Source organism: Tursiops truncatus, chromosome 9 (assembly GCF_011762595.2).
Source record: "Tursiops truncatus isolate mTurTru1 chromosome 9, mTurTru1.mat.Y, whole genome shotgun sequence".
NCBI lineage: Eukaryota > Metazoa > Chordata > Mammalia > Artiodactyla > Delphinidae > Tursiops > Tursiops truncatus.
In genome coordinates, this window is record NC_047042.1 from 46,514,137 (window position 1) to 46,526,992 (window position 12,856).

At 41.1% G+C, this 12,856-nt stretch overlaps 1 protein-coding gene and 1 long non-coding RNA gene across 4 annotated transcripts in view; both read left to right on the forward strand.

Moving 5' to 3' along the window:
• SLC25A13 (solute carrier family 25 member 13) overlaps positions 1 to 5,234 on the forward strand; it is a 203,131-nt gene extending 197,897 nt beyond the window's left edge. For all 3 annotated transcript variants that reach the window (XM_019927669.2, XM_019927678.3, XM_019927685.3), the window contains 3 exons: positions 3,473 to 3,631; positions 3,723 to 3,813; positions 4,086 to 5,234. In XM_019927669.2, the coding sequence (XP_019783228.1) occupies positions 3,473 to 3,631; positions 3,723 to 3,813; positions 4,086 to 4,266 (431 nt within the window). In that variant the 3' untranslated portion in view covers positions 4,267 to 5,234. The remainder of the gene's footprint in view (positions 1 to 3,472; positions 3,632 to 3,722; positions 3,814 to 4,085) is intronic.
• Positions 5,235 to 10,110: 4,876 nt separating this feature from the next.
• The window catches only part of LOC109548720 (uncharacterized), a 31,901-nt gene continuing 29,155 nt past the window's right edge, over positions 10,111 to 12,856 (forward strand). Inside the window, exon 1 of the long non-coding RNA XR_002174860.3 lies at positions 10,111 to 10,544. This is a non-coding gene — a long non-coding RNA (uncharacterized lncRNA). The remainder of the gene's footprint in view (positions 10,545 to 12,856) is intronic.

The following is a 12,856-nucleotide window of genomic DNA, read 5'->3' on the forward strand; positions in this document are numbered from 1 at the left end:
TGCGTTCAGTGCCGCTAGTAAAAACAAACACTTTTAGCCAAGTTGTGAAAGAAAATCTAGTCATCTGACATTCGAGGAAACAGTGACATAGAAAGATGGAAAGAGAATGGATTGAAAAATATGTACCAGGCAAATACCAACAATAAGCAAGTGTAGCAATATTAATGTCAAACTAAATGGAATTCAGGGTTTAAACATAGCATTCAGAAGCACAGAGGCATATTTTACACTTAGAAAAGATAAAGTTCACTAAGAAGCCTCTCTGTATTATCAACATAATATCGTCTTATAAAACCTCAAGTTAAAAGTATGACAAGAGGGCTTCCCTGGTGGCGCAGTGGTTGGGGGTCCGCCTGCCGATGCAGGGGACACGGGTTCGTGCCCCAGTCCGGGAGGATCCCACATGCCGCGGAGCGGCTGGGCCCGTGAGCCATGGCCGCTGAGCCTGCGCGTCCGGAGCCTGTGCTCCGCAATGGGAGAGGCCACAACAGTGAGGGGCCCGCGTACCGCAAAAAAAAAAAAAGTATGACAAGAATGTGGTATTTTCTCTTTCTAAATGAAAATCTTTACACTTTTCTTAGAAACTGATACATCAAGTAGATAATATAGATGAGGGTGCAAAGGGATTCTGGCAAACTTAACCTTGATCCAAAATACATAGATATTAACTCTGTGTCCCATAAACAGAGAAGCACATTTTTTTTTTGCAAATACTAACAGGATATTTGTGAAAATTAAGGCTGACTTACCCCAAAGTTGTATTTTTAGTCATATCTGTTCATTGGTCTTTGCTGGGTTGGGTTTTTTTTTTTTTTTGAGGTACAATATTATATAAGTTTCTGTTGTGCAGTATAGTGATTCACAGTTTTTAAAGGTTATGTTCCATTTGTAGTTATTGTAAAATATTAGCCGTATTCCCTGTTATACAACATATCCTTGTACCAAAGCTGTGTTTTGCCAATCATGCTTTCTTTTTGTTGTAAATGACCTTCTACTCTCTAGCTGCTGGGCACCCCCTTAAAGAGTTATAATTTTTTTATTGGCTGGAGAACACCCAAGTTGTTCCAGTCACACAGGTAGCAGGTGGCCCCAAGGTCTCACCATTTGTCTCATCTCTGAAGCACCAGCTGGGCAGCAGTCCCCTTCCTGTTGAGGAACCTAAAAGCTGCCTCCCTGTTGCCTAGCCTTGTCTTGTTCTCCCATCTTTGGGGAGAGAGAAAACTTGACCTCTTTTTGTTGTTGTTGTTCTTGTTTTTATTTGGTTGCACTGGGTCTTAGTCGTGAGACGTGGGCTCCTTATTTGTGGCATGCGAACTCTTAGTTGCGGCGTGCATGTGGGATCTAGTTTCCTGACCGGGAATCAAACCCGGGACCCCTGCATTGGGAGCATGGAATCTTAACCACTGCACCACCAGGGAAGTCCCAAGACTTGACCTCTTGCTCAGCATTGTCTTTACCCTTTTGCAAGCCGGAAGAGACCAGGCAAATTGGCTCAGAGTCTTTGCCATCCCTGACCCCCCAGATCAACACACCTCCAGTGGCCCAGCTCTTCCTGGTAGGTGCTGCTTTCCTGGCCTTGCTCTGGAGCAGCCTGATGCTGTCCTCCAGGTGAATTTAGCAAATCTCCACACCACAAATCCCCTGTCCACAGGGATATCCACAGTCCCTCCGAGGCCCTGGCAGCTGGCCTCCTAGGAGAGGTGGGAGCAGGGGGTGGAGAGGATGAGAGTCGTGCGCAGGCCGCCATGTTTCCAGTACCCCGCCCCCGCCAACACACACACCAATCACTTTTTACCAGACAACTTGCTAAACATCTTACACGTTTCTCTTGGCATTTTTATTTCACTGATCAATGTCCTTCCTCCCTGCCCTCCCCAGTACTTCTCTCTTTTTTCATAACAAGTAGCTATTTATGAAACCTGCCCGAACTGAAGGAAACCTTTTACCCATTTTATCGCTTGTGTGTCTTTCACATTCACACTCTGACATGCCTGCCCGCCGTCGTAAGGAGGATTTTATTGCGTGTCTAAAGCAGACAGCCTTGCTAAACTCTTTCTAAACCAGGAAGTGAAACAAAATTGGTGGTGTGAACACAGTGGGTTTCTAAGCATTTTTCATGTTTCCTTCCATTATGTTGGAGGATAAATTCCTGGCTCAAAGTTGAAATAATTCCTCTAAGCTAATAGGAAATTCAGTCTGACTTATCCAGTGAAGCAGTGGATATAAAGTGGGCTTTCTCACATGCAAAAACGTGATGCATTTTATAAAAACGGTTCAGATGAATGTTTGAGGAGCTTAGTATAGATGGAAGAGGAAAAGATACAGCTTAGTGATATAAATGCAAACGTGTACTCTGCAGATTTCCCCCGGGCACATACGCACACACTGTAACTTTAAAGCTGTCTGTTAGAAGGATGAGATGGAGTTGTGAGCCAGACCACGCTGGTTTGGACAGAAATTCTTACAGAATTATTAAGCCTTAAAAAAAGCAAAGGAGATTTATGCATCTGCATTTGACCAATTTGGTTTGGAATAGGTTCATAATGGAAAAGTAATAAAACCATAAGAGACAGTGTCTTCTGAGTACAGTCTCGCTTTTAAAAACTCTAAACATGGGCTGCCCCAGTTTGGATAAAATGACTGTAGAAAAATTTCCCATTGGTAATTTTGGGAGGGTTTTGTTGTTGTTGTTGTTGTTTCTTTTTCATTGATTATCGGCCAATCTAAATTTTAAGCTTTCTGTCATATGTTTTCTGGAGATGTCAGTCATAGGAAAGAGGAATCCTGAAGTGTTATCTGTGGGCGCCTCCCCTTCAGGTCACTCCACACACACACACACACACACACACACACACACACACACACACACACACACACACACACACACACACACACACACACACACACACACACACACACACACACACACACACACACACACACACACAGTGTTTGTTTAGCTGTCAGTAAAGTCTTTCTCTGATGTAAATGAAGAGGTGAGGGTTTGGAAGGTGGGGGGTGGTTGAGTGTATGTGACAAGGCACCTCCAGTGACTGCCAGAAAAGCAGGAAGAGGAGACGGATAACAAGCTTTACCTCTGAAAACTCAGACCTGGTAACTCTGATTTCCACGGGAAAGCAAAAGAAAAAACAAGCAAACAAACAAAATCTTTCTCCGTTTGTTCTCAACCACTCGAAGTCGCCGTCTTGATAATTCCTTCAAACTATTTAAGAATATAAGCGTAACAAACGGAGGTTGGTGATCTGGAGATGAGGCGTGTGCTCCTCTAGGTGTGTTGGAGCCTCCTTCACTGCGGACGAGAGTCACAGCTGTGCTTCCCAGAGGGGACAGCAAAGAGGCATTTGATTTCATCTGATTCTTAACTTTCTTTCCACGGCCGGCAGTTCAAAGCACAGTTCTTTTAATATAGGGAGAATGTGACCGGACTGCGAAGGTGTTGTCTTTCCTGCAGGTATGCCTGCGGCATCTCTAGTGACCCCCGCTGATGTTATCAAGACTCGATTACAGGTGGCCGCCCGGGCCGGCCAGACCACTTACAGCGGAGTGATAGACTGCTTTAGGAAGATCCTTCGGGAAGAAGGCCCAAAAGCTTTGTGGAAAGGAGCTGGCGGTATGGAAATAATTTGCTCTTAACTAAACCTTTGGTATCAGGTGAATTTTTAAAATCTAATTGCATCTGTTATTTCTTATTTCTTTCAAAGCTCGTGTGTTTCGTTCCTCCCCCCAGTTTGGTGTAACTTTGCTGACCTATGAATTGCTGCAGCGATGGTTCTACGTTGACTTTGGAGGAGTGTAAGTATCCTGCTAAATTTCAGCTGCTTCTGATACTCTGTTGTCATTGAGAAAGGTATGTCTGTTTAGTCCCTATGGTGAAGTAGAAAAGATGTAGGAAAATACTGAAGTCATGTTATCAAACTCATTTCAAAAGGGAATATACAGCTAACTAGAATTCCACAGTTCCTCTCTGATCCAGACTTCAGCAGTTTTTGAGCATTGTTTTTACCAAGTTAAAAAACAAAACAAAAACTCAGATTCTCGCTCTGTTTTCTCTCCTTTCCTTTTAGGAAGCCCATGGGAGCAGAGCCAGTTCCTAAATCCAGGGTCACACTGCCTGCTCCCAACCCCGATCACGTTGGGGGCTACAAACTGGCAGTTGCGACATTTGCAGGGATTGAAAACAAATTTGGGCTCTACCTACCTCTCTTCAAGCCATCTACCTCACAAGCCGTTGGTAGAGGCCCGTAGGACCATCCCTGCGCTATTGCTGTGGCTTTGTTGTTACTGCAATGAAGAATGCCCCAGCTTGGATTGAAGCAACACTTCATTCCTTTCACTTCCATCTCCTGTTTAAATTCAAGTCGAGGCTTTTTATAAGGTGAAATCATTTATTTTCCGTGTGGTTTCATAACCTAGATCATTGTGAAATTTTTCATAATTATTCTTTGGGCCTCTGCTCACAAACCTTTGTGTCTGACATTTGCTGGGATTTGGTCAACACTAACCGGATTTGGAGGAAGAAGCAAGTCTGAATACAAATTAGAACCGTTCTCCTTAGGATTAGGATTATAGTCCCAATGAGGCTATTGAGAGGGAATCATGGTGCTCAGAGCAGAAGTGTTCCGTGTGTCTATTTAACCTGGTAGGAAACTGGGTGCATATTTGTGAAAGTAAAAAACGCTGGAAGAAATGAAAACATTATCAGAAATAGGCAGCCTGGCTTCACGTTTTAAGCATGCACTAATTCTGTCTCTGGATTACATTATGAAGCTTTTATGTGAAACATGTTTTTTTGTAATGAAAACCACATTGAAGATGTTTAATAATCATATTCTGTTACTGGTACTAAGACTACTAGGGAGAAGTCTTTTGTGCTTTAGCGAAAGTACTGTTGGCACTGTACTCTCTAGATGGAGAAACCAGGATATGCAGCATCTCTCCTCATTTGGGGGAACCGCTCATATGAAGCACATGTGCTGACTGCTGCCTATTTCAATAAACACTGTAGAAAAACGCGTGCCTCCCTGTTACTGGTACCTACCCTCGCCCCCTCCCAGTCCCCTGTAATTGGCATCCATTTGCTTTTAAAACCCATTTTATCTTGAATCATGGAAGAAAACTACATTGCAATGTAAGTTTTTAATTTGTGGTGCCTTGCGCAATGGTCAGAAGGCTCATGTGTTTGTGAGGAAGGAAATAAACTATTTTTAAAGCTACTGAATTGTTTGCTCTTGTTATGTCATGTGGCGAATGACCGCAATAATTGTCATCATTGGACTCTCTGTGTTTCATTTTGAGGGTGATTTGTTCGTAGTGGCGCGGATATGTCCTCGTCTTTCAAGGTGACGTGTACCCTTGTCTTCGGTATGCCAGCGTTCAGCGTGAATAAGGGAAACTACACTTAACCCCAGACGAGCGAGGAACCTAGCAAACTGACACTTGTTCTAGTCGTTCTCGGTGCTTTTGGCAGTTTCTTACCGTGAGAATTAATGTAAAGCTTCACTGGCAGTTGGGCGTGAAAACTGGTATGAAATGGCAATGGTATTTTCTCATTTTCTCTGACTCTTCCTCATACCAAAACCATATACCACTGTGTCTGACCTTTGGTAATATTTGGCCAGCACTGTAATGACTGGTGGAAAGGTGTTAGTCTTGAACAGACCTCAGGGCTCTCCTTAGGCTGCAGTCGTGCTCCTGAGGAAGCTGCTGGGTAACTTATCAGCAGTGAGTTGGAACTTTCTGTTTCTCCGAAATTCACCTCCAGACGGCACAGCCATTTCTCAGTCTCCTGTCTTGCTGTAGATCAGCAGGTTGGCATTCAAAGTTATTGTTCAAAATTGGCAAGTGTGGACACCATCCATGAGTCTGTTTTGTTTTGTTTTTTTCAGTGAACAAAAGCTTTGCTATACTCACCAGAGACAGGACACATACACACATGGCTCCCTCATGGTTTTGGTTTGGCGAACACCAAAGAGAAACCCCTCCGTCTCCCTGAACTCACCCCTAATTCCTGCTCAAAGTGACAAGTGGTATTTATATTTTAATCTCAAAGACCAGTCACAAGACTCCAAATACGTCTTAGAAATTTAGGTGGTGTTACAATAACAAAGCACTCAAGCTTTGGTATTTTGAATGTGGAGAAAAGTCCCCCAGTGTAAATCACTGCATTCCTTTTCTTCACGTGCTTGAAATTTTATAGAAGATCGAATTTTCATTGTATAAACACTGACCCACGTCTCAGACGTGGTGCACTGCCCTGCCTGCTTCTTTAAGAGATGCTGCATTTGTTGGGAGAGTGTCCTGGTTTCCCTTAGACGTACCTGTAGCTGAGGGCGATTCTCTTTAGTACATGAGAAACCCGAGGTACCAGGAAGCCAGAGGAGATAGGGCCACAGGACTGTGTTTCTTTAAAATCCTCGGCTCACTCTGTTCAGGGATAGGCAGTGACTTGAGACACTTTGAAGGAGGCCTAATTTCCATCTGAGTTGTGCTCAGTGGGTGGTGTGACTGTGACATCCTTGAATAGAACTGCAATCACCGTGTGGTGAAAACCACGTCAAATTTGTTCTGGGTTTTTCTTCTTCCTGAAGTGACAGCACAATACGTTGGCAGTGCCGTGGCTGCCGTTTCTGCAGCTGCTCCTTTTCCTCAATGCTGAGGAACCGAGAGCCGTGTAACTCCCACCCATGGGGACCAGCCTCCCCCCCTGCCCGGCCAGCGCGCTGGAGTGTCTCCCTCTGCCCTGGGTCCACCTCATGATTGCTTGGGGTTGGGGAAGAGGCCTGACTTTTGTAGCAGCTTTTTTTTTTTCTAGGAGGGGAAAAAATGTGGAGCTGACCACAGAATGAACACACTGATTCTTGGGTTCCAGTCGTGGCTGGGTTTCTTGAGGCTGGGTGGCATGCTGTCGCCAAGCTCATGCTACACCTCATAACCCACAACCATTCGCTGTGCTCCCTGGGGTCGCCTTAATCCCAAGCAGCCGGGGTTGCACAGGGGAAAATAAGAATTCTGGCACAGAAAGGAGTCATTTAAATGCTTATTGCATTTCAAGCTTCAGTTTTTACTTAGCTAAAATATTTACCATTGCTGGAAAACAATGTTTAAAATTTTGTGCTTATATGTTATTTAATGGTGTGGCCTATGTAAACCTCAGGATGCTTACATTTTGACAGTCTTCTGGAAATGTTTAACAGCACATAACTCAGTGAGCAGGGAATAAAAACCGGGAACAAATTGTGCTTGAAACTTTGTAACCTCCCCTGGCTAGGTATTCGGCAAGGCACCTTGGAATTCTTCAGGTAGAGGCAGGGAAATCTCCAGTAATGGAATTTGGTGAATCCTGTCTTGTGGCCCCATTTGTCAACCTTCTGGATAAACCCTAAGGGTCATCATGTGCTTTTTACCGCAGAAGCCATCCTTGTGGGGATGAATTTGTGTCTTTGCCACTGAGCAGAATCCCGTTTTAAATTCAGGGTAATCAAACGCTTTCAGGATGTGGATTTTCCCGAAGATTTTTAGAAGACGCGTTCCCTGGTAAGAGCAGTGAAATGTTCTTTCCACAAATGGTACTGCCCACAAAGGGGGCGTGCCTTTTGTTTTACCTTTTGGGAATAACCCAACCCTCACCAAAGGGTTCTGTTTTTGATGTTATGAGGACCACGGTGGGGGGGGAGGGGGGTGTTTAATGGTTTCATTTTAAGGTCTGAGGCAGCAAAAAGCATTGCCACTTCTATCTTTTAAAACAGTGGCAGTCTTCAGCTTGAAAGCCCAGATTGGGCTCCATAAGGGTAGGGACTGTGCTTTGATGCTAGTTCCATAGCGCCTGGAACTTTTAGTAGACTCTTATTATTTGGATGGATGGATGGATGGATGGATGGATGGATGGATTTTTGAGAAATGGGTTTTTTTCCCAATGAGTAATCTCTATTATCTTCCTATTTTATAGGCCTTTTCAGTAGTGGTTTTAATGGCTGGAGTTAAAACCATAACTGAAAACAATTATAGTCTTATGTATTGTTCAGTTACTTTAGAAGTCATAAGTACTTCTTTTATTAGAGCAACTACAACTATTTATTTAAATTGGTCTTAATTAGTTGGTTACTTTGAGTCAGGAACTTTCATATAAACTATATGATATTTAAATTTCCTGGTCATGGTTAAAAATAAAGAGTTAAAAAATCATATCCTTTGAGATTATTGTTACATTAGGGTTGAGCTATATCATTAAAAAACAGTTTTTATCAATAAGTGTTAATTATTTAGAACTCATTCTCTGTTCTTCGCTGTCTTGACGTTTGTGTCCTTAGGAGCACCGTGGCGCGCTTCCCTTTAGAAGCTGCCGAGGACAACGGGAACTCTCTTTCGGAAGGGTTTGTTTTTAGCTAATGCATTAATTGACTCCGAAAAGTCCAAATGGAACACTCTGCTTTCATCTGCTGGGGTAACCTAATAAAATAATGTTGTTTGTTTTTAGATTCCCGGCTGTTAAGGGGGGTTAGCTCAAGGCAAAACCACAGTCCCCTCGAATAACTTTAGAAGGAGAGTTAAGAAGACACACTAATTGTGCCTGTCTGAGGTTTGCTCCTTCGAGGGCCCAGACACACCCCTTGCACACTGGTCTGGCCACCAGGGCTCCGGTGCCCACTGCTGAGTTGATTCCATTGGACAGGGCTCCTGCCCCTTTGGAAGATGCTTGATTTTGCTGTGAGCAGTTCTTAAGGGGATTTAAAAATGGACTAAGCTCTCGGAGCAGACTTGGGCAAGCACGCTGTATATGCTATCTGTCTGTCCTACAGAATGGAGAAAGGGAAACACAACTTAATGAAAGAAGACTGATTATAACATGCTCCTTACTTCCCATCACCCCCTCCCCCATCCTTTGCTACTTAGCCAAGCTCTTGCTCTGGTGTCTTATTGGGCTGCTTTCAAATGAGAAGGGGACAAGTAATCCTGTGCCCCCCGCCCCACCCCGGAGTTCTTTGGCCAGGAAGAACTCACTAAATATGAGTATTACATGCCAGGCATGCTCTCATTAAATCCTTCACACGTCCCTTGAAGTAGGTACTATTCTTTTCCCTGTGTCACAAATGAGGAAACCAAGACTCAACAGACGTTAAGTATCTTGCTCGTGGTCTCAGCTAGCAAATAAGAATGCTAAGATTTGAATCCAGGTCTGATGGCCCCCCAAGCCCTGTTCCATATGAGGATTTCTCAACAAAACTCAGTACAGGAAGTTTTTATGATAGTCTATGCCCAGAATTTCTTATTGTCCCCTGGTTCTCAGTATCAGATGTATCATTCCTAGCTTAGAGTAGAAGGGAAGGGTGATCTCAGATTATTTACCATTGTAAGTGCATTTGCTATCAGAGAATTCCACAGCCTGAGGACCTGGTGAATCCTGACAAGCCTTTTGAGGTTCATCTTAAACTATTTTACAGCCTATTAAAGTCAGTAAAGAGAGAATTAAGGTAAACTTGAAGTATTTGCCCCACCGGTTTAAAATTGGAAGGTAACGTGGAAAAAGCAGAGATAAATTTACAAACTGTTACAGTGCAATGTGATATGACGTGAACTGAATTGGACCATCTTAAAAATCTCTACTATAATTAGAAAATGACGTTCTTCAACAAAAGTTGGAAATAATGGAAAACCAACTTAAAAGTAAATATCTATGGGTACTTGGCTTCAAAGTGTGTCTGGAGGGAATGGAGACAGTTTACAGAATGTGGGATTTGCTGGAATTACTTTTGGACATAAAATCTCCATCACGCCTAATGGTGGAAAAGCCTTACTCTATTCCCAACAAGTTACCTGTTATCCCTAAAGTTAAAGGCGGATATCTACCACTGCGTTTTGCTGCCCCCTCACCCATTCTTAAATAAATGAAAGCAAATTACTGACTAACCCACACCAAAAATTTATAGCATTTTTTCTCCTGGACAAAAGGGATAAAAAATATATATATATATATATAAAATATACACATATAAATACATATATATAAAAACATAAATACATATACATGTGTGTGTATATATATGTATAGTGTATTAAAATGTCATATTCCTTTTTCAAAAGACTGATATATTTCAAAATGTGAATTTCTGTTTTGAAGCAGAATTTACCTATGTAAGTTCTAAGTATACAGATATGCTTTATCAGTTTGAGAATTTATGGAGAATTAGCCACTCCATGTAAGAGGCTGCTTTTTTTCTGATGACCTCTTCATTTGGGCCAGCTCCAGTGTTATAAAAAGCTTACACTCTGTTAGAGTAACATAAGAAATAAGAAAGATTGGGGATAGCGGAAATTGAAACAGGCATTCTTTTTTCTTCTGAAGACAGAAGTGAAGCGATTGCCCATGTTTGTTGAATTTTATTACAGTGAAAGCAGAGATTTCTCCACACTTTTGGTCTCAGCCTTTGTCCAGCCTCACTATGCAGTGTATGCATCACCTTCTGAACTAAAGAAGCAGTTCACACTTGACCTAGAACTTCAAGTTACCTGTGACCACTACTTATAAAGTAAGTGACTTCTTTCTTTTTTTTAAATAGTTTGTCTGAGAGTGAAAGTAGAGAAACCATCATTTCTGTCCTTTTCTGGGACTTGAAATTAAGTGTGGCATTTTTTCCTTTTACTCCATTTAGAAAGTGTCTTGATTGGCTTAATAACTAACCCTTCTAACACCACACATATCTGGCTAAGTTATTACAAATTATAATGGCATTTGACATGAGTTGGTTATAAAGGATAACCACTATCTTTTATCAAAGCTGTCTAACAATAAATTTCAAAATAATCATTATTTTCAGGGCCCTGAAGTAATTATTAAATAAATGCTTTAACCTCTATAGACAGTAAACTCTAGTTTACTTTTTTCTACCTTAAAAATTATACCTTTGGGAGATTTCTGCTTCTGGCCATGATGGAATAGTAGGGAAAACTAGAAAACTGGGTGAAACATATGACACAGTAGTTTTAAAACGTTAAATATGAGGCAAAATAGGACTGTGAACTCTGAGGTGGGAAAGGAAACACACAAGATGAGACCTACCATTGCACCAGCTTACTGCCTGGGCGCAGGTTCCAGACACTGTGCAGAGAAGGGGAACCAAGACAGGGCCCAGCCGTCTCCCCGAATTGAAAAGCTGGAGCTCAGAAATCAGGGGGCCAAGATAGCTAGAATTTTAAGACAAACTACCAAACAGGAGGGAGCTGCTCTGAGAGCTCTGGAGTTTTGCAGAGAGTTCCCCAATCTTTGAGTACTGATCTGTGCATTTGTGGGAGGAAACGATAGCAAACTTGGGAAAAAACCACTGGAAAGGAAGAAGCAGAAAAATTCTGGAGTTCACAGAGAAGAAAGAGTTTGTGTTCCCACCAGCAGGAGTAGAAATTCCTCCATAATACACAGAACATCAGGTAGAATCCACAGAAAAATGTCATATTATGAATAGCACTAAATAAGAACTACGATGAAGGCGGCTCTGCCCTTAACAAAGCTTAAAAGCAGACCTCACAAAGATCTGATTCCAAGTAATTTAACTGCTTGTCAGAACACAATTTGATACTAATTCAAACAATATAACAAAAAAAGCCCACAACCCACTATAACAAATTTAATTAAAAACTCACCTATCATAATAAGGAAAATATAAACCATAAAAAAGTGAAAAAATCAACCAACAGAAATGTATATCATGATGAAGATGGTGAAAACAAATGATAAATAGAAAATCTTAAAAGTTGCCAGAGGAAAACATCCCATAACCTACAAGGAAGGATGATAATAAGAGAAGATTTCTACTTGGGAACTATTTAAGACAGAAAGCCAGAGTAACATCTTTAAGGTATTTAAAAAACAAGGCCAACCAATAAATCTACACCCAGTGAAAATATCTTTTGAAAACAAAGGCAAAATAAGGTAGATAACAAGTAAGAGAATTCACCGGGCAGCTAGAATTGCACTAAAGGAGATGTTAATGATAGGTCATCAGGCAGAACCAAAGTGATATCAGATGGAAACTTAGATCTATACAAATAAATGTAGAGTTCCAGAATTGAAAATAAATGGATAATTAACTTTAATTTTTAATTCCTTTAAAAGATAATTAAGTCTTTAAAGCAAAATCAATAATGATGTATTGTGAGTTTTATAGCATACATAGCAGTAAAATGTACAAAGAAGTAAAATGTAAAAAGAAGAAAGGAAAATGAAAATACACTGTCAAAAAGTTCTACTACTACTATACATGAAGTAGTATACTATTATCTGAAGGTAAAGTGTAGTAAGTAAAAGATGTATGTTATAAACCCCAGAGCACACTAGAAGATGAAAACCAAACAGATTTAGTTAATAAGACATTAGTGGAAACCTTAAAAAAAGAAAAATCCGAAAGAAGACAGGAAAAGAGGAAAAAGTAAATAAAAAAACAGATGGAGTAAATAAAAAAGAGCAAGATGGTAGATTTAAACCTAACCATATTCATAATTACATTAACTGCAAATGGCCTAATCACTCCAATTAAAAGGTAGAGATCAGATTTGAGGGGGAAAAAAAAGCAAGGCCCACCTATATGCTATCTAAAGAAACTCACTTTAAATATAAAAACACAGATAGATGGGAAGTAACTTGACAGAAAAAGATATGTCATGTAATCACAGATTTCAAAAAAGCTAGAGTATGCTATGTTGATATCAGCCAAAATATATTTTAGAAAGAGAACTAGTAGTAGGGATAAAGAAGAATATTTCATACTGATAAAGATGTCAATTTATCACAGAGACACAAAATCCTAAATGTATATGTACCTAATAACAGTGCTTCAGATACATGAAA